The sequence below is a fragment of the Megalobrama amblycephala genome, linkage group LG7 (genome assembly GCF_018812025.1).
Source record: "Megalobrama amblycephala isolate DHTTF-2021 linkage group LG7, ASM1881202v1, whole genome shotgun sequence".
Classification (NCBI taxonomy): domain Eukaryota; kingdom Metazoa; phylum Chordata; class Actinopteri; order Cypriniformes; family Xenocyprididae; genus Megalobrama; species Megalobrama amblycephala.
Genome location: NC_063050.1, coordinates 11,382,386 through 11,410,011, shown reverse-complemented (window position 1 = coordinate 11,410,011; position 27,626 = coordinate 11,382,386). Strand labels below are relative to the sequence as shown.

Sequence of the window (27,626 nt, the reverse complement as noted above, 5' to 3'; positions counted from 1 at the left end):
AATAAACTCACAATTGCGAGGAATAAAGTCCGAACTGGGAGTAATAAACACGCAAATGCAAGAAAAAAGTCAGAATTGTGAAATTAAAATTGTATAGACTGTTTAAAAGTTATCTATGTGAAATGTTATAGGTTTAAATATTATTTCAATGCTGTAACTGCTATGTATGTATGTCCTCTGAACTGCATATGTGAATATTATGTAGACTTACTGTTTACATCAAATTCCTGCTTTAATAGTAGACTAATCCTTGCAGGTGTCATCAGTCCAGTCTGTGAAACGTCTCCGTTTAGCTTCAAAGGACGTTTTCAACGATGGTTTTCTTTCAAAATTAAGACTATATTTTTTGATTTCCGATTCCAACATCCAGAGGCACAACAAAACATTTTTCTCTTATTCTCTTATTTTCCTCCAATTGCTACCGCTATTTTTCTGCAACCACTATGCGCGCGCAGCTGCAAGTGACGTCATTGTGACGTCTGCTCCAAAGTGGTCTATAGCTTTAAGAAAAACGATGTTTACTATGTGCTGCACCACAACAGAAAAGCCGTTTGCACCATGAATCTTTGTTTTTCTGTCTCTACTGCAAAGCTGCTTGAATCTGCGACGTATAGCGCTAAACACGGCGATCCGACCAGCGTGTATGTTGCTATACAAACGAAAGCGCCCCGACTGGCGTGTGCGGCGATCAAGCCGGTTGCCAATGACAACAGATAGTAACGCACATCGCCAAATACGATCGCAAAAGCTTTGCAAAAACATTTTTACTGAGAAGGACTAGAAGCCTAAGCAAGAGTGATAGCTTTAACAACATCATGAGTTAGCTTTAAAACAATGAGCATTAAAAGGAACTTAGCTTAGCTTCGTGGAAACATTCAGAGATGAAGGAGAGTGAAATAGCCGGCTGTAACGTGGATGTTTGAGCTTGTCTTGAAACGTTTCTTCATGCGGGGAGTGCAGATCATCTGAACTGCCAGTCCATGTCTAATTGCAGCGATGCAAGAAGCAATGCTAACGTTAACTCAGTCATTTCCAATCAGTCGGCTTATGATCAATGCAGTTAATGAGAGGTGAAATCCACAAATCCCTCTCGCTAAATTCCCGATTGCACAATTCCTAGTGAGATGATGCTGTTTGCCTGTCGAATTCGCCATTTAATTTGCTCCTGAGAAATGCAATAGCTGCTGATAATACGGAGGAGCTTATATATAGATGCCGTAATAGGCGTCGTATTCCTATAGGTAGACGCAAGTCACCTGGGAGTCAGCTGATGCAAGCTTGACTGACGTGACCTGCCAGAACTGACGCTACGCTAGATTTGTATTTTGGTTTTGGGGTGAAATGTGACCTAGACATGTTCTTGACAGTTTTTTTTTTTTTTTTTTCTTTTTTTTTTTTTTTGAGATTCACCGATTATTGATTTACTTTTCTCTTTCTTTCTCTTTAGTAACATATCGCGGTGCAACTGAGAGTTATAAACTCACTATCAATACCAGGTGTGTGAATAAGTGCCATTTTCATCACATTCTGTTCTAACCAGCTAAATATCAATTTAGTAGAACTTTCAAATTTCAGTTTACTAAACAGTACCTCAATACAGTGAATAATCCTTGACAATTATAAAAAATATAAAATGTAAGTTTAGTTTAACCTCTAACATTTTAAGTTCTTAACCTCTTAACCTTTAACCTCTAACATTTTAACATTTAACATTGTGACCAGTCAAAGGTTTTGGCTGGAATTACAGTACTTTATTATGTACTTTATTACTTTATTATACTCCACAGGTATCTGTCCGCTGACAGGGATGCCACCATGTCTATACTGGATATATCATTACTGACAGGATTTGTTGTGGATGAGAATGATCTGAAAGTGGTAAGTATCAGCTTTTCTTTATCATCACATTTGCTATTGCCAAAATGGAATAAACAATATATGAAGTCCAGGGACTTTTAATTGAAATGTACATATAGTGTTAAGTCCAGACCTATCATGGACTCTATCCATGTACGGCAACTGCCTACATATTTCAGCTACAATTTCAATGTTACACAATGTCTGTGCTTAATTTTCTCACAATTTTCATACACTGCACTGAAGTTGTGCTGGCCACTGGGGCTTAATGCAGACACAATTTGCATTAAAGATCATAAAGAAGTATAAGGAGAAAAGCTGTCAAACTTTCAAATAATAACTTTCTGTCCCTGTTTGTAGCTGTCAACTGGACATGACAGGCTGATTGAGAAATTTGAGATGAACAAGCAACTTTCAGAGCGAGGATCCCTCATCATCTACCTGGACAAGGTCTCTGTGTCAATTTTACTCTGAAAACTAGGGCTGTCCCAGACTAAATATTTTTTTCTAGTCGACTAGTAGTCACTCATTAAAACCATTAGTGAACTAATTGCACATTTATATTAATTTTATTACTTAAATATTACAACGCTACGGTACATCAAGAGGCTCAAACAGTACTAAAGGTACTTGAATCTGTCTTAGCACAACAGTGTTATAGCGACATCTTGTGGACAACACAATACACTGCCTTACATGGTTAAATCAAATAATCACTATATTCCTAATTACAAGAAAGAAATAAAAACCTGTTGAATGGGGTTTGGCTGAGAAAACATTTTCAGTCAAATATATATATATATATATATATATATATATATATATATATATATAATATATATATATATAGTAGTCAACATTTGAAGTGGATCAAAAAAGTTAATCAGAGTTGTCCTAAGAAGGTTTTAGGACAACTTTGATGAAAGGTTTTGATCCACTTCAAATGTTGACTACTATATATATATATATTTATTATTATTATTATTATTATTATTATTTTAATACTTTAACCCCTGTTAATATAATCTTTATTATAGTGTCTATAATATATTAAATATAGGTGTAATAAATAGCCTATTCTGTGTAAAACACTGGCAAAGTAATGATTATGAATGTGTCAGAAAATAAACCGCAAGGAGATATTTTAATTATCTATTAAAAAACTAGTGTTTTTCTCACCATCTCCACAGTACAGTGGGGAAAAAATGCAACTTTCAAATGGATTACACAATCATAGAGTGTTTGTTTTCAATTTGAATTTATTTATTTATTTTTTAGACATATCAAGCTTTCTATATATATATATATTTAATTTTAATAAAGCTAATCTCACCCATGAACTGCTTAAATACAGACAGCACATCACATGCCCCACCAGGGACAGTAACATACTTTACCATTGATTCACTGTTTTAAAGGATGCGTATCACTCTGTCCCTCGAGCGGCTTTGGGACCCTCTGATCACTGTTTTGTTTATCTTCTCCCAGCCTATAAGCAGAAACTTAAATCTGCCAAGACTGTAGTAAGAGCTGTAAAGAGATGGACCAATGAAACAGAGCAGAATTTACAAACCAGTTCAACTGCACTGATTGCACTGCACTTAGGGTGACTGAGGTGCTGCAAGCAGAGAGCTGTAGTGTAGCCTATCTCATTTCTGCTCGCCTTCAGCGTTCTACATTCGCGGCAGATAGATGCAAGTGCACTCTCACGGAAATATACACGTGCACAAAAACTTGTTAGCGCTGTCCCACGACTTAAAATAGTTTCAAACCTTAAAAGCTACATTTCTCAGTAAACAGGTAGTAGCATCACTGTTCTTGAAGCAGATAAACTTGCAGTTTCACTATTAGTAGAGATTCTGCTGCCAAACATTTTTGAGAGAGACGAACGGACTCAGGTAATTTACACACACTTAATCTCTCTCTCTCTCTCTCTATCTATCTCATATCAGTGGCTCAAGCCTCTGTTACTAACTCTAAAATTACATTATAGCAACAGAGGTGTGGATGAGATGCAAAAGAAATTAGTTCTTCACAACAAGGCAAAAACGATTAATCTTGATTAATTACAGAAAACAAAATGTGATTAATTAGTTAATTTTTTATCTACATTTTATATATAGGTGGTGATATAGGGGTTTTCTGCACAGTCACACAAGGCTGTTTGATTCTAATACTTGTTTTGTTTTTTATTTATTTTAACAATCATTCCTGCATCCCTACTCTAAAGTGTCTGCTATTTGCGCTTGAACTTGCAGATTTCTCATAAAAGGAAAGATTGGATCACCTTCAGGCTGCACAGGGTTATGAACGGAGGCTATATTCAACCAGCAGCAGTCACTGTATATGAATACTACTCTATAGGTATGAAACTGATGTGCATGCAAACACTCCAGTAACCTGACATAAATTGCACATAATTTTATCAGTCCATCAGGAAACAAATTTGTGTTTACCAGACCCAACCATAAATGCTTCTAAATATTGATTTGTTTGATGGCATGTAAACTTCACAATGTAAAACTACAGATGTGTGTACTACAGATACTTGCCTCAATGAAGTGCACTCATTTAGAACATTAGAAACAATGTTATTTTATTATTCTTTTTTCTTTTTTTTTTAATACTTTGACAAATACTAGCATTTATATCAATAGTCCAGTGTTTTGTGACCTTATTTTGCTATTATCTGGTTTAATCACAATCAGATTTTTTCCAGATCCCTTAGTAAACATGTTATTTTCCTCATTATTTAAGGAACAGACAGAGTCTCTATGGAATGGACATATAGTATCATTTAAGAGGGAGAAACATAGGTCACATAATCGCATTTTACACTACCATTCAAACGTTTGGGGTCTGTGAGATTTTAAGTGTCTTTCAAATAAGTATCTTATGCTCACAAAGTAAACAGTAAAACAGTAACATTGCATAACATTGTGTAAATTGTAATGTTACACAACAAAATTCTCAGAGTTAAATCACCTCTGCTGAGTACATATGGTCTCTTTATATAGTGTTAAAGTAACACTGAATCAGAGTTCAAATTAATGAGATAATTAAACGATTAATTAAGTAATGATTGGACATTAGTCATGAACACCTGCTGTTAACAATCACATCAGAATCACTGAAAAAAATATGTCAGTGCAAGTTACTTTCAGTTAAAACAGCTCAAACATGAATTTTAGTCTAGGACTAGCTTAAGCCTTGTCTGTGAAAATGGGGGTATATCTCTCAAGATCTGATGAAACAACTCCACAAACAGCATCACCAGCTTCACTTATTACTAACCAGATTGACTTTACTTCTGACATCTACAGAAGTTCTTATTGAGAATTACCAGAGGTTTAGATGTTAATGTTTTATTGGCCATCATGGTGGTCAGCGTTTGCTTTAGTTGGGCTCTTGACTCTTAAGTTTTTAAAATAATTTGCTTTTGAGCAATTACAAAAGTTTCACAACAAACACTTACACATTGTTAAATCAAAAGATTGAAGGAGCAGATCTGGTTGAACTTTCTGCTTGAAAGCCTTTTCAAATTAAATTCACAAAGAGGTCTCTTTCTCTCTTTTTTTTCTTTGGTTGCTTGACTGAGATTTGGCTATTACACAGTTGCAAAAAAATAAAACAAAATAAAACATTAAACAAATGGCACCTTAATTCTGAAGATGAACAAATATTACCATTCAGGCTTTTAGACATGAATACATATCATACAATTCCCCAACAGCGGAGAGAACAATTATTCATTCTGCAGTGCTTGATTTGAATTTTGTACTATGGTGATACTCAGCTTGCATTGCAGTGTGAAGCATTTATTTATTTATTTATGTATTTATTTATTTATTTATTATCAACATTGTTGAGATTAATATGCTGATTCTTGATGTCTGTGTGTGTCTAAATAATACAATTGTTCAAAAAATGTATGCACTACACGGTTTTGAAAACATAACTGTTTACTGCAGTACTTTCTTCTCAAGCTTTAGTTTCTCAGGGTTGATAATGGCAATGATTAGTTGCTTTGGATACAATCAGGCCAACTCACAATGACTGTATCATCATATAAAAGCAGCTAATATCTGCTCACTGTAAAGCACTGGCCTCACTGCTTTACAAAATAATATGCATTGTTGCAGAGAAAAATCTAACATAGAAAGTCAAGGGTCAAGAGCCCAACTAAATCAAACACTGATCTCCAGGATGGTGGCATCGCTTTTTTTTTTTTCTTCTTTTCTTCTTTTTTCTTTACCAATAAAACAAAATCTAAACCTGTTAATTCTCAACAAAAACTTCTGTAGACGTCTGACTAAAATAAAGTCAAACTGGTTAGTAATAAATGAAGCTGGTAATGCTGTTTGTGGAGTTAATCAGATCTTGTGAGATTTAATGTCTTATTTTATCTGTGTTCTTGTGTTTCTCTTTTCTTCGTGATTCTGCTTGTTAACAGCAGGTGTTCATCACTAATGCTCAATCATCAGATAATTAATCGCTTAATTATGTCATTAACTTTAACTCTGCTTCAGTGTTATTTTAACACTATTTAGAGAGGGACCAAATGTACTCTGAATTGATTTAACTCTGGGGATTCTGCTGTGTACAACTGTAACATTACAATTTAAAATAACTGTTTTTTTATGAATATATTTAAAAATGTATTTTTTTCCTATGATTTATGGCTGGGCCGTATATATATTGTGACCACGGTATAAAGTGTTTACCATTTGATATTTTACAATATTGTTTATTTCGCGGTATGTAAATCTATCCACGTAGCACACTTGTATAAAGAAACATGTATGAATGAGAAAATAAAGAGTGGGACGCGTGAGCACAAAAAGCCACCTCTCTCAGACAGCATGCAATCACTAATTGTTAACGTGTATTAGTTATAAGAAATATATTAAGCGCAATAAGCTGTGGAAAATAAATCCATGCGGTTGGTGCAGCTTAATAAAATGCGGTCTGTCTCATTCATGTTAATCAACAACAAAAGACAAACAGAAAATCACTCACTATTTCTTACTACACGTTAAATAAACCTATTGTAGATGAAAAATGTAAAGTTTATTTAATTTGTATCTTTGCTCTATTTTATTTGTTTTACTGTTTTTAATTTGCTTCTTTGTTCTTATTTTTATTAACATAAACATAAACATAGCTATACAGAGATATATATCATTATCATGAAATAAAATTTCTCATACTGTGAAAGATTTGTCATATCGTCCACTGATCAAAGCTGAATTTTCAGCATCATTACTCCAGTCTTCAGTGTCACATGATCCTTCAGAAATCATTCTAACATGTTTATTTGATGCTCAAGAAACATTTATGACTATTTTCAAAAGAATTATTTCTGAAGGATCATGTGACACTGAAGACAAAAATGATGCTGAAAATTCAGCTTTGATCACAGGAATAAATTACATTTTACAATATATATATATATATATATATATATATATATATATATATATATATATATATATATATATATATATATATATATATATATATATAGTAAAAAAAAGTATCATTTTTCAAAAGTAAAAAAATAGTTCAAATGGTATGTGCTATTTGCAGCACATTTCTGTATTGTTGTCAGTATCTGCAACACGTTTCTGTATTTGGTTTTCTTAATTTGCTGGTGTTTTTTACACTTGCAGCCTGTTGAGCTTCTAATTAAAGCTATTAAACATATATCTATTGAATCATAATTAATACAATTTATCTTAAGGTTAAATTCCTGCTATATTCGCAACATACATTTCTCAGGGTTCCACTGACACAAATCTAACAACTGAAGAATTTAGTTGAGATTTGCACTAACTTTGAGCTTAACATCATTTAAAATAAACATAATGATTACTGTAAAAGATGTTATAAACGTTCATTGAATATTTTATGACTTATTTCAAGCATATTTTCATGGCTGACTGCTATATCTCAGATGCTACAACACAATGAACACTGAATACAGTACCTGTGTGACCATCTGATGTCATGATTCCTCCATGTTTAGAAAATCGCTGTGTGAAGTTTTATCATCCGACCAGGAAGGAAGGAGCTCTTAAAAAAATCTGTAAGCAAGATGTCTGTCGGTGTGCCGAAGGTAATGTGCATTTTGTTTTCATGTTAGAAAGTTTAAGTAAGAGTTATATGCTGTTAATCTACAGCAGGTTTATTTCTCTGTCTATTGCTGATGCAGAAAACTGCAGTCTTCAACGGAAGGAGAAAATTCACGAGGCTCAGCGTAATAAGAAAGCATGTGAACCAAAAATAAATTATGGTAAATTATCATTTGTGTCTATATATATATATATATATATATATATATATATATATATATATATATATATATATATATATATATATATATATATATATATATATGAGGTGATCAGTAAGATGCTACATATTTATCAATTTTTCAGTAAGATGCTACAAACTTATCAATTTTTACAGTTTATAAGGCTGTTCTGCTGAGGGCAGATGATGACGCTTCATCAGTTTATTACAATATGAGGATTGAAAGTGCCCTCAAAACAGGTATAGTTGCTCACTCCAACCACCATGTATAAATTCTGTCAATTGAAAGATTATGTTTCCCACTTATTTCAGCAGTAAGATGTAAAGTGTTTACAGATCTTCTGCTAATATCTGGTTTAAGTTTAACCAACAAACAATAAGCTACCCACGTCTGGTCTTGAAATGAAAATTTGTCATCATTTACTCACTCTCAAGTTGTTCCAAACCTGTACGAGTTTCTTTCTTCTGTTGAACTAAAAAGAAGATATTTTAAAGAATATGGGAAGCCAGACAGTTGACTGTAGTAACTGACTTCCATTGTAGGAAAAAAAAAAAAACTATGGAATTCGATTGCTATCGTCAACTGTTTGATTACCAGTGTTGAAAGTCTCAGAAGAGAAGACCAGGAGACTTGGATGTATCTTCAGCAGGATTCTTTGAGAACACGTGCTGTCGGTAGCTGCAGTCATCAAGTCTAACTAAGGCAGTGTACACTGAAGTTTATATACATTTTAGGGGGCAGTGCTTATGCAAATGAAGTATTCAGGGATAGGAACCCGCCCCAGACTCCAGAGTGTCGCAAGTCCTAATCCAATCAGCATACCTATTCAAAGAATGGGACAGGGGCTCCAAGAGCCATTAATGACAAAAGGTGAGAATTTCAGTAATCACTCATTAGACATACAATAAAGAGAGCAGGATCTGGCAGAAAACTCTTGCTGGAAACTTTGCTAAACAGAATCATTAATCGGATGTCGTCATCATACAATGTACTTCACCTTAGTATTTCATGTGAGGTTATGTCAGGATGTAGGATCAGCAGATCCTAAACAGATTCTTAAATTTGTAATCAGACACCAGCATTCTTCAAAATATCTTCTTTTTAGTTCAACAGAAGAAAGAAACTCATACAGGTTTGGAACAAATTGAGGGTGAGTAAATGATGACAGAATTTTCATTTTTGGCTAAACTATCCCTTTAATGGTCTTTACAGTGTTTTAGGAGAAACAAAGATGATTTTAGTTGTGTTGTGCCAGTACAAACTCAATGTCTCAGAGAGACAATCAGACATGTCAAGATACTTGTGTGATTGTGATTTGTGTTCAGTGTGATACAGTGTATTGTGTTAAATACAGTATTTAAATGTTGCATATTTGTGTAGAGACGGAAAACAACGTGGTGGGGAAGCAGCGCGTTTTCACCGTACAGATCTCTTGCAAAGAAGCTTTGGATCTGAAGCGGGGTGAGAGCTATCTGATCATGGGCCAGTCTGATGATGTCCAACTGGAAGGTGGAAAGTAAGTGCACTTGAACTGTGATCCAAAGTGTGTGTGTCTTGATCTGTATTCATGAGAGAGTGTGAGATACTGCATGTGTATCTGCTGACGGTGTCTGTTATTTGTTTGCACTGTCTGCATGTGTCTAATTCACTGAAGGAAGTATGCAAACTGAAAAATTACTCAAATATCTCTTTTAAATCAAATTGTTTAAAGCATGCTTAAGTGGAAGGTATTAGTACAAAATAATTTCACCAAGCAAATAGCACTGATTTTTCTTAAAATGCTGCATTCTATCCCTGACGGCAACATAGTGTCGGCCCAGATCTGGTCCGTGTCTAATCCACATGTACCAGATGTGGACCGGATCTGAGTCACATTATGTTGCTGTCTGGGATCAGAAACCTCATTTACAAGAAACGGAAGCGTGTAAAATGCAGGGTTTCTCACTGAAGTAACACTCAAAGTGGTGCAATTTGTCCATGTTTCTTTTATTAGGACTTTACAAACTTACTTAGAAATGTCCTTCCTCTGATTCCTCTTCAGAATTCAGTACGCTCTGGGCGAGAGGACATGGGTGGAGTTTTGGCCCAGCTTGGAGCAGAGCAAGATAAGTGCTGAACTCAAAGAAAAATACAACGGCATGTTGAGTCTCCAGCAGGATCTGCGCTTCGGCTGCGGCTAATCCGTCAAAACGGCCCTAATGCCAGACTAATGCTTTGAGATGCTCAATGACATAATTAAATATTACAATTCACAAAGTCCGTATAGCTTGCTTATAACTGTTAAACATAATTGCATAAACGCATAAAAGAAATGTTACATGTTTAAGCAGATTTCCATAATAAAAAAATTCTAAGTTGATCAAAAGAGTGTTCTGATCATTACATTTTTCACTAACCCAAAACAATAAATGTATGATTTGATATGTTTAGAGTAGTTGATTTTTTTTTTTTATCTATGATCACAAATTAAGTATATTGTATTTCTGAATTCCAGTTATATTTACAGTTAACTCAATGGTGAGATAAAGCTTATGAACATCATACAAACATATACTTAAAACTCTTACCCCAGGTTTCACAGACAAGGCTTAAGATAGTCCCAGACTAAAATGCATGTTTGAGCGGTTTTAACTGAAAGCAACTTGTACTGACATATCTTAAAATATGTCAATGGCATTGTTGTCTCAAGATGCACATCATTTTTTTCTAAGGCACATTTATAAAAGCTGGTTAAATGCCTTAATTGAACTAAGGCCTAATCCTGGCTTAATCTAAGCCCTGTCTGTGAAACCAGGCCTTAGACATAACTCATTAGACTTGGAACTTAACAATCATTTCATTAGACAGGAGAGATTCTACAATGCCCAGCCAAAAAAAACAAAAAAACAAAAAAACTTTGTTATATTTTTGGCAATGGTTCTTTTAACCCTTAAAGATGGAGTGTGTAGCTTTTCAGTTGTAGGAAGACACATCATAGCCATATTCCAGAATGACAATGCCAATATTCATCAGGGTTAAAATTGTGAAAGAATGTTTCAGAGAGCATGAAGAAACATTTTCACACATGAATTGGCACCTCTGAGTCCAGATCTTAATTTCTTTTAAAGTCTTTGGGATGTGCTGGAGTAGACTTTACAGAGTGCTCACCTCTTGCATTGTCAATACAAGATCTTGACCAAAAAATGATGCACCATTTGATGGAAATAACATCACATTTATTTCCTTTGAGAGGTGCATCATTTTTTGGTCAAGACCATAGACTGTAAAAAAAGATGGACGACGCGACGCCGCTTCCTTCCATTGTATTGAACTGAAGCCAAAACGGACGCCGATGGGCGCTGACACGTTAGGCAAAAACGTCAAAAAAAAAAAAAAAAAAGTTTGGAACCTGGGAATGCGCAGAAGGACTCGTCAGTGGAGCCCGGAGGCGGAGTCGCGGTATCAAACTTCCGCCCAGACGGCTGCGTCATCAGTGATGTATTTTAAATAGGCTATATAAATTATACGTAATTTAAAATTCTACCTATAAAATAATAGGCTATTCTGTATCTAGAGCAATAATATTTTTGAAACAGCAAATTCAGTAGATGAACTCAATATAATATGCCTCTAGAAACTCTAAAAGAGAAAAGCTCAGATATCCATCAGATCCTGTAGGTCGGTTAGTACAGTTCACTGCTGAACAGCTCATTTTGTCGGTGTGAAATAACACAGAAATTGAAAATTAATAGTTATTTATTTATCTTCAATCTCCCCTCGAAGCTCCGACAGTCCTCAAACAAGCTGTCAATCAACTGTGAATCACGATGACACGCCCCGTTTCTATAGCACCAAATTGCTAGCTAAAATCAAACTTATCACAAAAACGAACAATTGAATATAAATCAGCGTGATAACAACTACCTTAAATAACCAAAACCATCTTTTGGAAAATTTTATTTGAAGCATAATTTATTTTTATGTTTTAACTTAAGTCTTTTTCGTCTGCATTGAGCGGGCGGGGTTTATGACCTGTACTGCATCCAGCCTCCAGGGGGCGATCAAAGAGCCCGCAGCTTCACTTTTCAGGACGTATGAGGCACAACCGGTCAAGACCTTGTATTGACAATGCAAGAGGTGAGCACTCTGTAAAGTCTCCTCCAGCACATCCCAAAGACTTACACTAAGGTTAAGGTCAGAGCCAAATCATGTGTGAAAATGATTCTTCATGCTCCCTCCCAACAATTCTTACACAGTTTGAGTCTGATGAATCTTGACATTGTCCTGGGATATGGCCATGATACATCTTAGTACATGGTTGTTTAAGAAATGAAAAGCTACACACTCCATCTTTTAGGGTTAAAAGAACTGTTGCCAAACATATAACATGCTAGAAACATAATAATCACTGTAAAAATGATCCATTCATAGATAAGTATTTGCCTATTAAAATCCAAACAGCGGCTTTTTTTTTTTTTTTGGCCGGGCAATGTATTTCACTGCTTTTATTGAAGTTTGCGATTCACACAGTAGCTTTTACTCAAGTGAAAATGTATTATTCTTAAAAGTTAGACATATTTCTTAAGGACTCAGCTACAAAAAAAGAAAAGAAAAAAGAAACCACTGCCCAGGGATAAAAAAAGACAAACAACAACAACAACAGTTAATTTAAAACTCATTGAACTTTTATGACAATATGCCTCAAAAGAAGAGCATGTGTAAATAATTAAGATGAATTACTGTATTAAGTTTGAAACCAACACAGTGGGGTTATGTGCAACTTAACTTCCACATTCTGTAAAACAGATCACATCAAATATAAAGCCGTATTACTCAAGATACATTCAAAGAAGCATAACCGATGTCTCTCACATATGCAGATTGAAATCTAAAAGTTTTTATTTTTCATCTTCTCACCAACATTTAGATATTTATATTGAATAAAATGTCAACAACTAAAAGAACTAGATAGGTTAAAAGTAGGTTACCTTAAAAGACCGTAGACATCGCCATCAGTTCATACTGCTGTTGACACTTTCTCCGACAAATGTATGCGATGAGACCAGTTTTCCGGTTTAGTCATGTGACGTTCGACATATACCCTAAACACAAATTTGTGTAATGCCACGTTTGACTCAAAACCTCAGGTACTGAGATGTAATCCCAAGTGACAACTTGCCCCAGTCTCCTCTACAAAATTAAAATCTGACCTAGACCGAATGTCTGCATCAACTTCTCAACTTTCAAACCCTTAATAATTGTAATATCCATTTAAAAGAATACATGTGAGAAGGCACGTCTTTCTTCTAGCAACGACTTTGCTTCTTTTTTCTTTTTTTTTAACTTCCGCCAAACTCGCGCCCAAACAGTTCTCAACATTCCTAGCATGCTGTTATGGAATTTCAATTGTCTCAAATGCTTAACTGAAAGCATTTAATACATCACAATAATGATATGTGATCAAACAACTCAGTTCTGTATTAATCATAATTTACTTCAGGTTGATGGTAAAAGACACATGAGGCCTTTAGAGCCATAGTATAGATAAAACATAGAGCTACGGTGTTACAAACACATGCCAGTAACTTGACCTGTTGAGCAATTGCGGTTTTTATTTTTAATCATGAGATTGCATACAGTATGTAGGCAGATAACAACAGATAAGCTGGGTGCTGGATGTATGTTAGAGGCTATTGGACACAAATTACATTACATAAACTGATTGATTGATTGATTGATTGATTGATTGATTGATTGATTGATTGATCGATCGATTTAAAGGCACATCATTCCATGCTAGCATGATGTTGCAGTGATGATCTGAACCAGAGGTGAAGAAAGCAAAGTGTCACAACTTACTTACACAATATAGTCTACCGCTGAATCATAGTGCAGGTCCCTCCGCCCATGTTACCCAATAACTTACACTGACGATGATGATGATGGTGATGAAGCTGTTTTTACTGAGGGAGGGACTCAAGCAGGGCTGAATACATTGTGAATGAGCGTCTGATAGTTCAGAGTCAGAGACAGACGGGCAAAGATGCGCGTGGACTCTGTGTGGCTGGCGGCTGTAGTCGTCTCATTACCGCTCCTCTCCCTCTGCGACCCCCTGTGAGTATAACACACACAAGTGTTACTTGTTGAGTTGTAATAATAATGAACTGGATTTAAAAAAAAAGCTGTTAAGATCTTTCTGTCATTAAAGGGAAACCCCAAAAATGAGAATTCTGTCATTATTTATTCCACCTCAAGTTGTTTCAAACTTATATAAATTTCTTTCTTCTGCTGAACACAAAAGAGGATATTTTGAAAAAAATGTTGGTAACCAAACAGTTAATGGGCCCCATTGAGTATTTTTGTTTTCCATACTTTGGAAGGCAATGATGCTCCACAACTGTTTTAAATATCTTTTTTTGTATTCAAAAGAAGAAAGAAACTCATACAGGTTTGGAACAACTTGACGGTGAGTAAATGATAACAGTATTTTCATTTTTGGGTGAACTAACCCTTTAAGCATTTAGAGCCTAGCTACAGAACCAAATCACTCAGAACAGAATGAGATAGTTGTAGATAAATGTTTAAATGTTACATTTTTTAACTGGTAAATGGTGAATCTGTGAAAATATGAATAATTTTAATAAAATAAGGGAGATCATACAAAATGCATGTTATTTTTTATTTAGTACTGTCCTGAGTAAGATATTTTAAAGATGTTTGCATTTAGTTCACAAGACAAAACAATAGCTGAATTTATTCAAATAACCCCATTCATAAGTATGTGAACCATTGATTCTCAATACTGTGTGTGGTTACCTGATGATCCACGACTGTTTGTGTGTTTTGTGATGGTTGTTCATGAGTCCCTTGTTTGTTTTGAGCAGTTAAAAAATCCTCCAGGTCCTGCAGATTCTTCAGTTTTCCAGCATTTTTTGCATATTTGAACCCTTTCCAGCAGACTGTATGATTTTGAGATCCGTCTTTTCACACTAAGGAAAATTGAGGGACTCAAACTCAACTATTAAAAAAGGTTCAAACATTCACTGATGCTCCAGAAGGAAACGCGATGCATTAAGAGCTGAGGGGTGAAAACTTTTGAACAGGATGAAGATGTCACAATTTTTATTTTGTTTAAATATCATTGTTTTTTCATTTAGGACTGCCCTCCAGAAGCAACACAAGATACTTGCATGTTTCCCAGCAGAAAAATTAAGTACAGTTTACCTTGATCTTTGAATTCAAAAATGTTCACCCCTTGGCTCTTAATGCATCGTATTTCCTTCTGGAGCATCAGTGAATGTTTGAACCTTTTTTAATAGTTGAGTTTGAGTCCCTCAATTGTCCTCAGTGTGAAAAGATTATTCCTACCTGCTCTTCCTAAATGAACCTGTATTGTTCAGCTACGTTCTCACGGCCCCGAACCTGCTGAGAGTCGGGTCCCCCGAGAAAGTGTTTGTGGAGGCGCAGGACTATTCTGGAGCCAGTCTGAATGTTAAAATCTCAGTGAGAAGCTCTAAAGATAAGCGTGAAGTGACGAGTACAACAGTTTCTCTGACATCTGCCACGAACTACCAGGATCTGGTTGAGATAGAGGTGAGGTGAAAATCTGTGGTTTGAGAGAATGTTGTCTATATGTCAAAAGTGTTAATGCATATCAGAGAGGATGTGTTTTACAGTGGACTTAAACTGTGGATGGTTGTTTGCTCTGTTGTGCTGTGGGTGAACACTGTTTTTCAGCGTGTTTGTTCTCAGTTGTCAGTGTATCTTGTGCCTGTAGGTACCCGGGAATGAGTATTCCTTTGAGAAAGGAATCCAGCAATATGTGATCCTGCAAGCTCAGTTTCCACAGAAGGTGCTGGAGAAACAGGTCATGGTGATTTTTCAATCTGGGCACATAGTTTTACAGACTGATAAGACCATCTACACTCCAGACAGCACAGGTGGAAATATTTGCTGTTCAACATTTGATTATTATTGAACCTGTTTTGTCTCTTAATACTTGAGATCATAGATGCAATGGCATAGATGTTTGTCTTCTCCTTGTAGTTTATTACAGGGTGTTTTCACTGAGTGCAGGCATGACACGGCCTGTAGAAAGTGGAGTCAGAGTGGAGATCTTGGTAAATGTGCCCACCGTCTGTGTATTTGTGTGTCTCTTTATAGAGACATTTGTACTCATACATAGTATGTGCATTTCATGTGAATGTGTTGTACTGATTTTGTTTGTTTGTGCATGTGAATTCAAATTTGCTTCACACAAATGTATATATATTTGTTCGTCTAACAGTTTTGATGCAACAAGAGAATAATTATTAATCTTCAATGTTGACAGACACCTGATGGCATCAGCCTTCAGAGCAAATCTGTTTATCCCGGTGGAGGAATGGTGTCAGGAACATTCAGCCTGACTGATCCAGCCAGGTGAGTATGTGTGAGCCTCCTATTAGAGTACTTCAAAAGTATTGAAGATACTTCAAATTAATGCCTAATTTTGCCATGTGCATTTGTTGGCACTTTTCATAAAATAGAGTACTGTACAAATTGGTATTCCATCTTTTTGCCTTTATTTTAAAGCCACAAATCTCATGTCCTTTCGAATGAGGGCTGTTTAGTATGTTGACTATTTATTTTGAAAGTAAATTTCAAACCTCATTTAAAATATATCATATCATATGATAATATAATTTTCTGAAGAGTAGACAACTTTTTCACTGACCTTTTTTTTTTGTTTTTTGTTTTTTTTACATTTTTGTTCTCTTTTTGTGGAAAGTACCAGTTAACTTTTAAAAAGATTGTGAAATGACAAATAATGACATTTAAAAAATTTTATCAGCCCAGGGATGTGGAAACTTATGGCGTGGCACCAGAACAGCCCGCAGACGAACTTCTCCAGTGAGTTTGAAGTCAAGGAATACGGTAGGTGTCTCTGGTTGGGTCTTTGAGAGCTATTACAAAACAACATTACACAATACACCCATGATATTTGCAATCCAGCGTTATCAGCTCAGTTTCTTCCTTTTCTTCTTGCAGTCCTGCCAAGCTTTGAGGTCACTTTGAGACCAGAGAAAGCGTTCTTCTATGTAAACGATGACAGTCTAGCAGTCGATATTGAAGCCAAGTACAGTGCTTTTTATTGTATTAAGACCATATGCATTTTTTTAATAGCTAGCAAGTACAGTAGCAATATTTTAGAATACAGTAGTTATTAATGTATATAAGTGTGTTTGTGTATTCTAAAGGTACTTGTTTGGGGAGACAGTCAATGGTCATGGATTTGTTGTATTTGGTGTGATTACTGAAGATAAAGGGAAGATCAGTTTACCAGGATCCTTACAGAGAGTGAAGGTACTACACACAAACACACACATGCATATATTTGTGAAAATAGCAGATTGAATTTGGATTAAATTTAGGTTCTATGATTATTTGCTCCATGTATGAATCATTTCTGTTGTTTTTTATGTATAAAAAAGGCCTTCCTCAGAAACTCGTGTCTTATGTGTTCATAATGTTTACTTAAATATATGCAGACACACACAAAGTATAATGAGTTCATATATTGAGAAAAAAGTTGAGAAATACACCAGAAATTCCACAGATCTGATCAATTCTAATTCTCTCGTTTCCGTGTTGAATGTCAGATCTGGGATGGAAGTGGAAGAGCAGAACTGAGAAGAAGACACATCCTAGAAACCTTCCCAAACATCATGCAGCTTGTTGGCCAATCACTGTACATTACAGTGAGTCTGCTGACCGAGTCTGGTAAGAAACAATATGGACATTTTCAGGCCTCAGAAACATTATGTAATGTGCATGTGTTTATTTCCCATTATTATTGTACGTGTTTGTTTCAGGCAGTGAAATGGTGGAAGCTCACAAGAAAGGCATTCAGATTGTGACGTCACCGTACACCATCCACTTCAAAAGAACACCACAATTCTTCAAACCTGGAATGCCTTTCGATGTCTCGGTATAAAGCGTAGACTAGAAGCAAAAAAAAACTAACTTAATAACCTTAAGTGCAATGTTTATGCAAATATTGCTGTATTTTTTTCTGGGTTTTGTGTCAAGGTCTATGTAACAAATCCTGACCAGACACCTGCTAAAAATGTGGAAGTGGAGGTCAATCCTGGAGGGGTCAGAGGTCAAACAAAAGACAATGGCATTGCAAAGGTCACCATAAACACTCCGGGAGGATCTTCTACTCTAGAGATCACTGTAAGACCTGCCATCTCAACTGCACTGATGTTCAGTCAGATTGAAAAATCGATGGAGTATATTGTACGCAGCACATCAGAAAACAATGTATTGATTCTTTCCAGGCAAAGACCAAAGATCCACAATTAAGCGATGAACAGCAGGCAGTGAAGAAGATGACGGCTCAGGCTTATGTTCCCAAAGGCGGCTCCAACAACTACTTGCACATCGGCATTGATACTGCAGAGCTTCAGATCGGTGATCAAATGAAAGTCAATCTGAACATGGGAAGAAGTCCAGGAGTCAGAGATCAGGATTTCACCTATATGGTGAGAGACAGTCATGTCATGATTCAAGCAGAATTTTTTTTTTCAGAAATGTATTCAGTGTCTTTCATCTGCCTCATTTTCAGATCTTGAGTAAAGGTCAGATCGTTCAAGCAGACAGATTTAAGAGGAAAGGACAAGCTCTAGTGACTCTGTCTCTACCTGTAACCAAAGACATGGTGCCGTCCTTCCGCTTCGTGGCTTATTACCATGTGGGCTCGTCTGAGGTGGTGTCTGATTCAGTCTGGGTCGACGTGAAGGACACGTGCATGGGAACGGTAATTTGGCCCTGGTCATACAACACTATGAACCCATCATCATTTGTTTTATGATCTATGTTCTTTGCTCTCCCAGCTTAAAGTAGAAGTTCACGATCCAGTAAATGTCTATGAGCCTGGTGAAGAGTTTGGCCTGAGAGTAACAGGAGACCCTGGTGCCAAGGTTGGGTTGGTTGCTGTCGATAAAGGTGTTTACGTTCTCAACAACAAGAACAGACTAACTCAAACAAAGGTTGGTAGATCAAAACTGAATCTTTCCATTGTACCTGGAAAGAAGGAACATTTTACTTAACTGAACATATTGACTTCATCCACTTTGTCATTGATTCCTCCAAAAGATCTGGGATGTTGTTGAGTCACATGACACTGGCTGCACAGCAGGAAGTGGAAAAGACAGTATGCAAGTTTTCAGCGATGCCGGCCTGTTGTTTGAGTCCAGCTCTGCTGGAGGAACTAGCATCAGAACAAGTACTTTTTCCTATTCAAAATGACCTATGTACAAACTTCACTACTATCAATGATTGCATCTTTTTTTAAAATTGGTCTGTTCCAGATGCCGCTTGCCTTTCTTCATCTCGAAGGAAAAAACGAGAAGTAACCATAACAAATCTCAAGGAGACTCTAGGTTAGAAAGCTACATCCCTCCATTTACAAATTTTGACACATGAAAAGAAAACCTCAAATTTCACACTGGTGATGAAGATGGTACGAAGATAGGTCTAGGATGAGTTTGAGAAACTACATATTTGGCATTCAATTTTGGCATGACCTAAGGAATCAGAGGGGAAGGAATTTGTAACCTCACAGTTCAAATATTATAATGAAAATTGCAAGTTCAACCTTGAGCTACTGATGGCACCAGATAATTTGAGACGGAGAACTCAAATTTGCCACAATTATTGTGCCATCGATGACAATTTTTTTACCATACAGTTCTAGGGGTTCATACAGTTCACCCTGTAAACAAACCTGAGAATTTGCTCATTGGCAAAACTTTGGCCCCTTAGATCTGGTCCTGCATGGGCAGCCCTCATTTAGCCTCCAGGAAGCCTTAGCACTGTTTTAATAAAGTTTGAAGTCACCGTTATGGAGATAAGCACTTGCTTTAGCTGGGCTCTTGACCCTTGAATATTAAGCATGACAAAATTTCATGCAGTGGTATTCTAAGACTACTACAATGTGAAATTATTGAATCTAAATAATGTTCTCAGAGATCAGTGAATCAGGCCACTACATGATGACTGAATCATCAGATCAGTTTTTCTTCTGCAACTTTTGTTATAACAAATGTGTCAGAAACACACAATTACAGCAGGCAGAGAAACATGAAAGTTAAGAAGTCAAGGGTCAAGAGCCAAACTAAAGCAAGTACTTAGCTCCATAATGGTGACTTCAAACTTTATTATTTTCAATAAAACAGCACTAAGGCTTCATGGAGGCTAAGTGAGGGCTGCCCGTGCAGGACCAGCGCTAAGGGGCCAAAGTTTTGCAAATGAGCACATTTTCAGAGGCCCTGAGCTGGCAGGCCTAAGTGGGCCCGTAAAGGGCCAGTGCAGGAATTTGTTTGCTGGGCATGGACTCCAAGCCAGAAATTAAGACGATGACCAGAAAACTAACAGAAACAATATGTGCCTATGCATCCTTGGTGCTGACCCCCAATTGAATAGACATTTGTAATCAATAGATGAAAAAGATGTCAAAGCAAAAAAAAGACGAACAAAATTTTATGTAATCTTGGGTTTGCAACATAATTTGTTATCATTCTCTGTCCGTTTCTCATTTTTACGTGATCTACTTCTAGTGAACAAATACTCTGGCCTTGAAAAGGAATGCTGTATGGATGGAATGAAGAATATGGTTGATTTGAGCTACACTTGTGAGTATCGGGCAGGATTCATCATAGATGGAGAGGAGTGCAGACGGGCTTTCCTGCACTGCTGCAGTGAGATGACCACCCGCAACAAAGAGTCGGATAAACAAGGAGAAGAGACTCTAGCCCGCAGTAAGAGCATTCTCAATAACAGAATACACAGTTCAATTTAAACACTCCTGCCTCAGGTGTGTCTTGAGCAGGATATTTTAACCCCAGAGCTGTTACAAGTTGTGGTTCTGCAATTGCAGGAACAGATCCAATTGGAAAATTACCTAGTTTAAGGGTTGCTCCTGTTCTGTGAAAATAAATCAAACACTCTTTCACTCACAGGTGAAACTGAAGAGTTTGTGAACTCAGATGACATTGTGTCACGTACGCTCTTCCCTGAAAGTTGGCTTTGGGAGGAAGTGGTGTTGCCCAACTGTCCGTCAAATAATCGCCAGTGGTGAGTGTGACTTGCAGATTCCAACAGTCAGTGCTCAGCCAGTGATGTCCCCGTTTTAGTAAAAGATGATCTCTCCTAGTCAAACAACCACCGTACCCAAGGACGGCCTCCAGTTGAAAGACTCCATAACTACCTGGGAAATCACAGCCATCAGCTTGTCCAAGACTCATGGTACAAACTGTTGATGTAAACACACAAGTCGCTTATCCATATTAAAGGAATATCCTGGGGAATTTTCCAACCTTATGCATTGCATTTGTGGCATGCTGTTGATTACCCCAGACATTTTTTTTTTTTTTTTTTTTTAATTTTAATTCATCGCTCCGTTTTTTTATGTCCGGTTCAATCTCACAGTGGAGAGAAGATTAACTAGGCCTTCAATACATCTCATGGTTTCTGTGACAGCTGGCTCTGTTTTTTTCTCTACAAAGGTATCTGTGTGGCAGATGTCCATGAGATGACAGTGATGAAGAACTTCTTTATTGACCTAAAGATTCCATATTCAGCTGTGCGCAATGAGCAAATTGAAATCAAGGCCATTATCCACAACTTCTACAGCAGAAAAGTAAAGGTAAGATGAATTACTATGGCAAATATTGGACAGGCGCTCAGCATTATTACAGAATATGCTTTGGCTATAACCAGCCTTCCTTTCCTCTTAAGGAGTATGTTATATTCATTTCCTGTTGTAGGTGCGTGTGGAACTGAAGGAAACCAAGGACATCTGCAGCCCGGCCAGTAACAGAGGGAAATTCCAAACTGTAGTGACAGTAGATGCTAAATCATCTTTTTCTGTACCTTTTGTCATCGTCCCAATAGCTTTGGGACGCCACGCCATTGAGGTGAAGGCATCTGCCTCGGGACGTGGGAGCGATGGCGTGAAGAAAGATCTCCTAGTGGTGGTAAGAAAGAGAAACCATCTTGATCAGAAAACAAAAAGACATTATATCATTGCAGAGTGTAGGTTTAACATATTGTGAAGAGAACGCAACAGATGCCGAAACATGCAGATTTCATACAGGGACATAAAGAAATGGACTGGCATACATTTCCCACAGCTTTCCTCAAGTTTTAAAGACTGTATAAAATGTTAGTCGCAAATATGCACTATTTGATTTTTTTTTTTTTTTTTTTTTTTTTTAGGGTGTACTTTTTTTTTTTTTACACAGCATTTGTTCTCTCTCTCACTTACTCACTCTTCACTTTATTTCTTTAGTCTGAAGGTGTTTTGACCAAACTGAATGAAAATCTACAATTCAGTCCTTATAAGAAAGGTAAGATGATTCCTCTGATAGCCTCTGGAACTGATAGTCAAGGATATTTTTTTTCTTTTATATGGGTATTTCATGAGTTACTGGGAGTGTTTTCTTCACATTCATGTTTTATGATTTTTTTTCTTAAGCCCTGGATAATGTCTAGGCCACACTAGTCAATTTCCTGTCCTGTATTGAGACTTTGTAGTGCGTGAGGCTGCCTCCTTGTCATTTCTGACTTATAACAAAAAACATAAAAATTCCTAAAAGCTGCTATGTGAAGGTGTACAGCAAACAAGCTAAAAAGCCAGAACCAAAAGCCCAGAAGTTATTATAAGCTGTCGACCCAAAAAACAAGCGTTTAAGGACACAAAAGTGGATACAGGCGATTGAGACGGAGCGCGACATGTTATATTACACTGAGAACTACGCCCACTGGAGGGGAACGTAATCAGCGACAGGAAATATAATATATAAAACTGACATTAGGATATTTGACTTATCAGTGACTGAATGTTTACTGCACACGTGGGCTTACTGAGGCATACTGAGTGTCAGGATCCCAAAATTTACCCATTCGTCCTGCTGATGCTTCACTTCTTATTGCCTGTATCCACTTTTTCACCTTAAAGTCTGGCTTTTACGGTTCGGCAGCTTATAAAAACTTAGTTCTGGGTTTTTTAGCTTGTTTGCTGCACACCTTGTCACATAGCAGCTTTTAGACCTTGTTCTGTTTTTTGTTATAAGTCAGAAATGACAAGGAGGCAGCCTCACGCAATACAAAGTCAATGGAGACGGTTGGATTGCCCCCCCCCCCCCCCCCGCGCGTGGGCGTGGCCTAAATGCGCTCTGTCTCTATGTACAAATCAGAGTGAAGCATGACTGTACAGTTCCCGTTGTTCTAAAACAGGTGGTGAACAAGTGGAGGTTATCAGGAGCCTTATACTGAGGGACCAGGCACCTAACACACCTGCGAGCACATATGTATCAGCGATAGGTGATTATTCTATCACATGCTGTACGTAAAACAAAAATATGCCTTTTTTTGTACCAGTATGTTGATCTCTTTGTGCACAGGAGATATAATTAGTATAACAATAGAGGCGGCTATTAGTGGTCATGCCATGGGGTCCCTGGTTGTCCAGCCTGGTGGCTGCGGGGAGCAGAACATGATTGGCCTAACGATGCCTGTCATTGCAACGCATTACTTGGATAAAACGAATCAGTGGCACACTGTGAACGCCGGACTTAGGCAGACAGCTGTTTACTATATCACCAAAGGTAAACTGAACTCAAGACTGGAATGCAAACTATTCTGCTCCTAAACTTTTGTTTCACATTCTTGTATAGAGCCTGTCCATCTTGTTGTGTTGATGTACAGGTTACAATCAACAGCTGGCGTATCGTAAATCTGACGGGTCCTATGGCGCATGGATTAATTGGCCAAGCAGCACCTGGTACCTGATATATTTCTCAATAGTTCTGTTTGTTTGGTAAGAATTATTAACCAGGCATCTCGCCATGATTAAGAGTTTGTTTTCTTTCTCCTAAAGGCTGACAGCATATGTTGCGAAAGTATTTGCCATGGCCAGTAACATCATAAACCTAGACCAGAATGTGATCTGCTCAGCTCTCAGGTGGCTCATATTGAACAAGCAGTTACCTGATGGTGCTTTCAAAGAAGATGCTCCTGTAATTCACGGAGAGATGACTGTGAGTGTGACCTGTTTCAAACACTAACACTAAAGGGATAGTTCACCCAAAACTGAAAATGTGTTAATCTTTCACCTTCATATTGTTCCCAGCATGTATGACCTTCTTTCTTTCATAGACTGAAAAATTCAAGTCATACTCCAAAAGTGCCACCAAGTACTCCATATGAAGTTTATAATAGATTTGTTTGAGGAACAGAACAAAATTCAAGTTGTTATATGTTGCCAGTTAACAAAAAGAAATCAATTGATACCGAATCACGTTTTACATTTTGGTGATTTACTTTGTTCAACTCAATCAGTTGTTTGGAGTTTCTTTGTTGTGGTCTTAAAAAATATGAAATTAATAGTTTCACAAATAACAGGTATTCAGTATCACTTAACAAACCAAAGATAGTAATACTCAAAATTCACCACACGGGGTCACTATAACAGCATATAATCTCCAAACTCGGATTTCACAGGAATATTAAACGAAAACTTTAGCAAACTAAAATAAAGTGTCAATTTGTACCAATTTTCTTAAATTACAAATGTTAGGGTGAAACAATACACTTTAGAGCTAAACAAACACGGTAGTGACCAGTGATGGGAATAACGGCGTTATAAATAAACGGCGTTACTAACGCCTATACTTTTTTCAGTAACGAGTAATCAAACGAATTACTTTTTCTCCCGTTACCGTTACTGACAAAAAAATGGCACGTTACTATAATTGAGCTCACTGAAGCGGTTTTCATCCGAGTAGCCTAAACTCTCTCTCATAGGACCTGCAAAGTGTTTTCTGTGCTGCGGTTAATCATACACAAATATAATTTTAAACTGATAATAATGAACGATGCTCTGTGTGTGTGTCTGTGAGCATGCGAGTTCAAACCAGAATAACCTTTGTGACATGCTGGTTCGAAAATATGTGAAATAAGTTTTTCTAGTCGACTAGTACTTATTAATTTAAGCCATTAGTTGACTCATCACATTTATATTCATTTAATTTCTTAAATACCAGAGAGAATAAACCATAATAATGAGCGTTTACGAAATATAGTCTATGACTCAAGAGCACGCATAAAGCTTGCCATAAAGAACCGGCAAAAGTAATAATTATGAATGTGATAAAACACAGCAAGGAGACATTTTAATTGTTTATTAATAAAGTAATGTTTTCTGAATCAGTGTCGGCTGCGAAGATGAAGTTGACATTGCTGACTCTCATCATCTCCGCATATACTGGACACGCCTAGAGAGAAAATGTACATTTCATTCGGATTAGGCTACATAATCAGAGTAGGCCTAGCCCATTTCTTTTCGTTTTTAGATATTTCAAGCTTTCTATAGATATATTTCTCATGTCTGCGAGGCAAGCAGCCTATACGCTGAGTTTTGGTTAGCCTGTAAGTCGCGTTCAGTTCACGCGACAGTGATTGCGCCCGCGCCTGCCATGATTATATTGCCTGCTATATTTGCTTCTTATTTATTAAATCCAGAACAAGAATTTTTTAAAGTAACGCAATAGTTACTTTCCCTGGTAATTAGTTACTTTTATAATGATGTAACTCAGTTACTAACTCCGTTACTATTTGTGAGAAGTAACTAGTAACTATAACTAATTACTTTTTTAAAGTAACGTGCCCAACACTGGTAGTGACACCCTACACAAACACAAACCCCACCATCAGCATTTTCATCACATTAATTGAAATACCAATATAGAGAAATCAAATATAACATGCTCACGATCTTATGCACATCATTCTTACACGTTATGCACATGAACATCACATTGAACACTTACCGAATTCTGTTTTACAGAGAACTCGTAACACCCCTGACGTGCAATTTCACACAATCTTTGAACCCTAACCGTAAAACATACGTTACATAAACCGGGTGAAATGAAGACTATTACATCAAATTAAATGATTATCATCACATTCATAGAATTAGCCGTCTGTCTCAATATCGCACCATAGACTGTAAAAAAATATGGACGTAGCGTCCGTGACGTCACCCATAGAGTTCTGAACAGCAGTTTCGACGCCTAAATGAGGCCGCGGCCATCTTAGCTGCGCGTCACAGCACGTCACTCCCGGATAACTGAAAATGGGCAAAGAGGCGGTTTGCCTGATATGACTGGTTGCTGAAACCATGCCAGCCTAGCTCGACGCGACCATGTTAGCAGCAAAGGAGCTATCTATCTATCTAAGATACGATCTAAAATATTAATGAAGATAAGTTTTATCATCAGAACGTTCTAAAGGTTTACTGTCAATCTACGGTGTTTTTTAAGATATAGATGCTCCAACACCAGTAGTGTTGGTTGTGCAAATAACAACATGGAAAATCAAATGGGACTTCATACCTTTATAATGAAATAGAGATCGCGAGATGAATCCAATCCGTGGCACTTGGGTAAAATATGAATGTCCATTGCAAAACAAAAAAACATGTCACATTTCTTCTGAATGATCTGCTCTCTGTCATCGTTCTTCAAGAAAGGATGCAATCTGAGCAGCCTTTATGTTGTAAAACTGTATACGATCGTATCTAACAAACAAATGAGCCTGTGTCCAAAGTATATTTTTTTCAAAATAGTGCAGCAGTTTTAGTTATAATATCCAAGCAGTGCTGTCGGATTTTGATATCCTCCCGCCATTGTCCTTGCAGTAAATCTCACAACCAAAACTTTCAGCCAATGCCACGATCCAACAACGTGTGTTCTGTGTCTCTTCCCCATGCATGCACATCTACACAGACACACATCAGTCTCGAATATTATGCAGCAAGCCATATTTTATAATTGTATAAAATAATCGAGCACAAATACGGCTGAGATGCCAAATTCAGCGGCAGCTGAGGTAACATGACAGCGCAATATACCTGTCACTCAAGTGACCACGCCCTTAATTATGCAGAACTTTAAGGCTTAATATAATTTAAACGGATAAGTTATAAAAAAATTCACCCCCCTCAGAGTTGTCATGAAGGGCAAAAATAGCAGTATAGACCAAAACCACAATTTGAACCAACTTGTAAACTTGTTTTTTTCTGCTATAAACTTGGCCAATTTAACATGGGACTCTATGAGATTCTGCTCTCTTTTGGAGCCTGTCCCTAGCGGCCAGTCGATGAATCGCAGTTTAAGTTACTTCCGTATTGGCTTCACGAGAGAAAGGGGGAGGTTGCCGCTTGTATCGCACACTTAGCGCGTCATCATCAGCGGCCGCTCTCCTAAAGGGGAAGTACATCTGTTTTTTTTTTTTTTTTTTTTTTTTTTTGGGGGGGTATCATTTTCTAATACAACCCTGTTACATATATACTAAAATCTTCCTTGATAAAAAATAAAAAGGCAAAAACAACAACACATGATTTTGCCAACATTGCCTTTGGCAT

General features: G+C 36.9%; 1 protein-coding gene, 1 long non-coding RNA gene and 1 pseudogene across 3 annotated transcripts in view; 2 read left to right on the top strand and 1 right to left on the bottom strand.

Annotated features, from left to right (window-relative positions):
• Positions 1-10,538, top strand: part of LOC125271346 (complement C3-like) — a 36,322-nt gene extending 25,784 nt beyond the window's left edge. Inside the window, exons 33-41 of the mRNA XM_048195407.1 lie at positions 1,448-1,496; positions 1,788-1,878; positions 2,218-2,307; positions 4,116-4,221; positions 7,886-7,975; positions 8,072-8,152; positions 8,329-8,412; positions 9,554-9,689; positions 10,215-10,538. Coding sequence (XP_048051364.1) covers positions 1,448-1,496; positions 1,788-1,878; positions 2,218-2,307; positions 4,116-4,221; positions 7,886-7,975; positions 8,072-8,152; positions 8,329-8,412; positions 9,554-9,689; positions 10,215-10,353 — 866 coding nt within the window. The 3' untranslated portion in view covers positions 10,354-10,538. The remainder of the gene's footprint in view (positions 1-1,447; positions 1,497-1,787; positions 1,879-2,217; positions 2,308-4,115; positions 4,222-7,885; positions 7,976-8,071; positions 8,153-8,328; positions 8,413-9,553; positions 9,690-10,214) is intronic.
• Positions 10,539-14,131: 3,593 nt separating this feature from the next.
• On the bottom strand, positions 14,132-26,651 carry LOC125271395. Of its 2 annotated transcripts, none has more exons than XR_007185588.1 (3): positions 26,596-26,651; positions 22,070-22,164; positions 14,132-14,264 (listed from the first exon to the last, which is right to left on the bottom strand). It is a non-coding gene; the product is annotated as an uncharacterized LOC125271395 (long non-coding RNA). The 2 variants fall into 2 exon arrangements; XR_007185587.1 differs by lacking the exon at positions 26,596-26,651 and adding an exon at positions 26,029-26,210.
• The window catches only part of LOC125271387, a 31,029-nt pseudogene continuing 17,573 nt past the window's right edge, over positions 14,171-27,626 (top strand).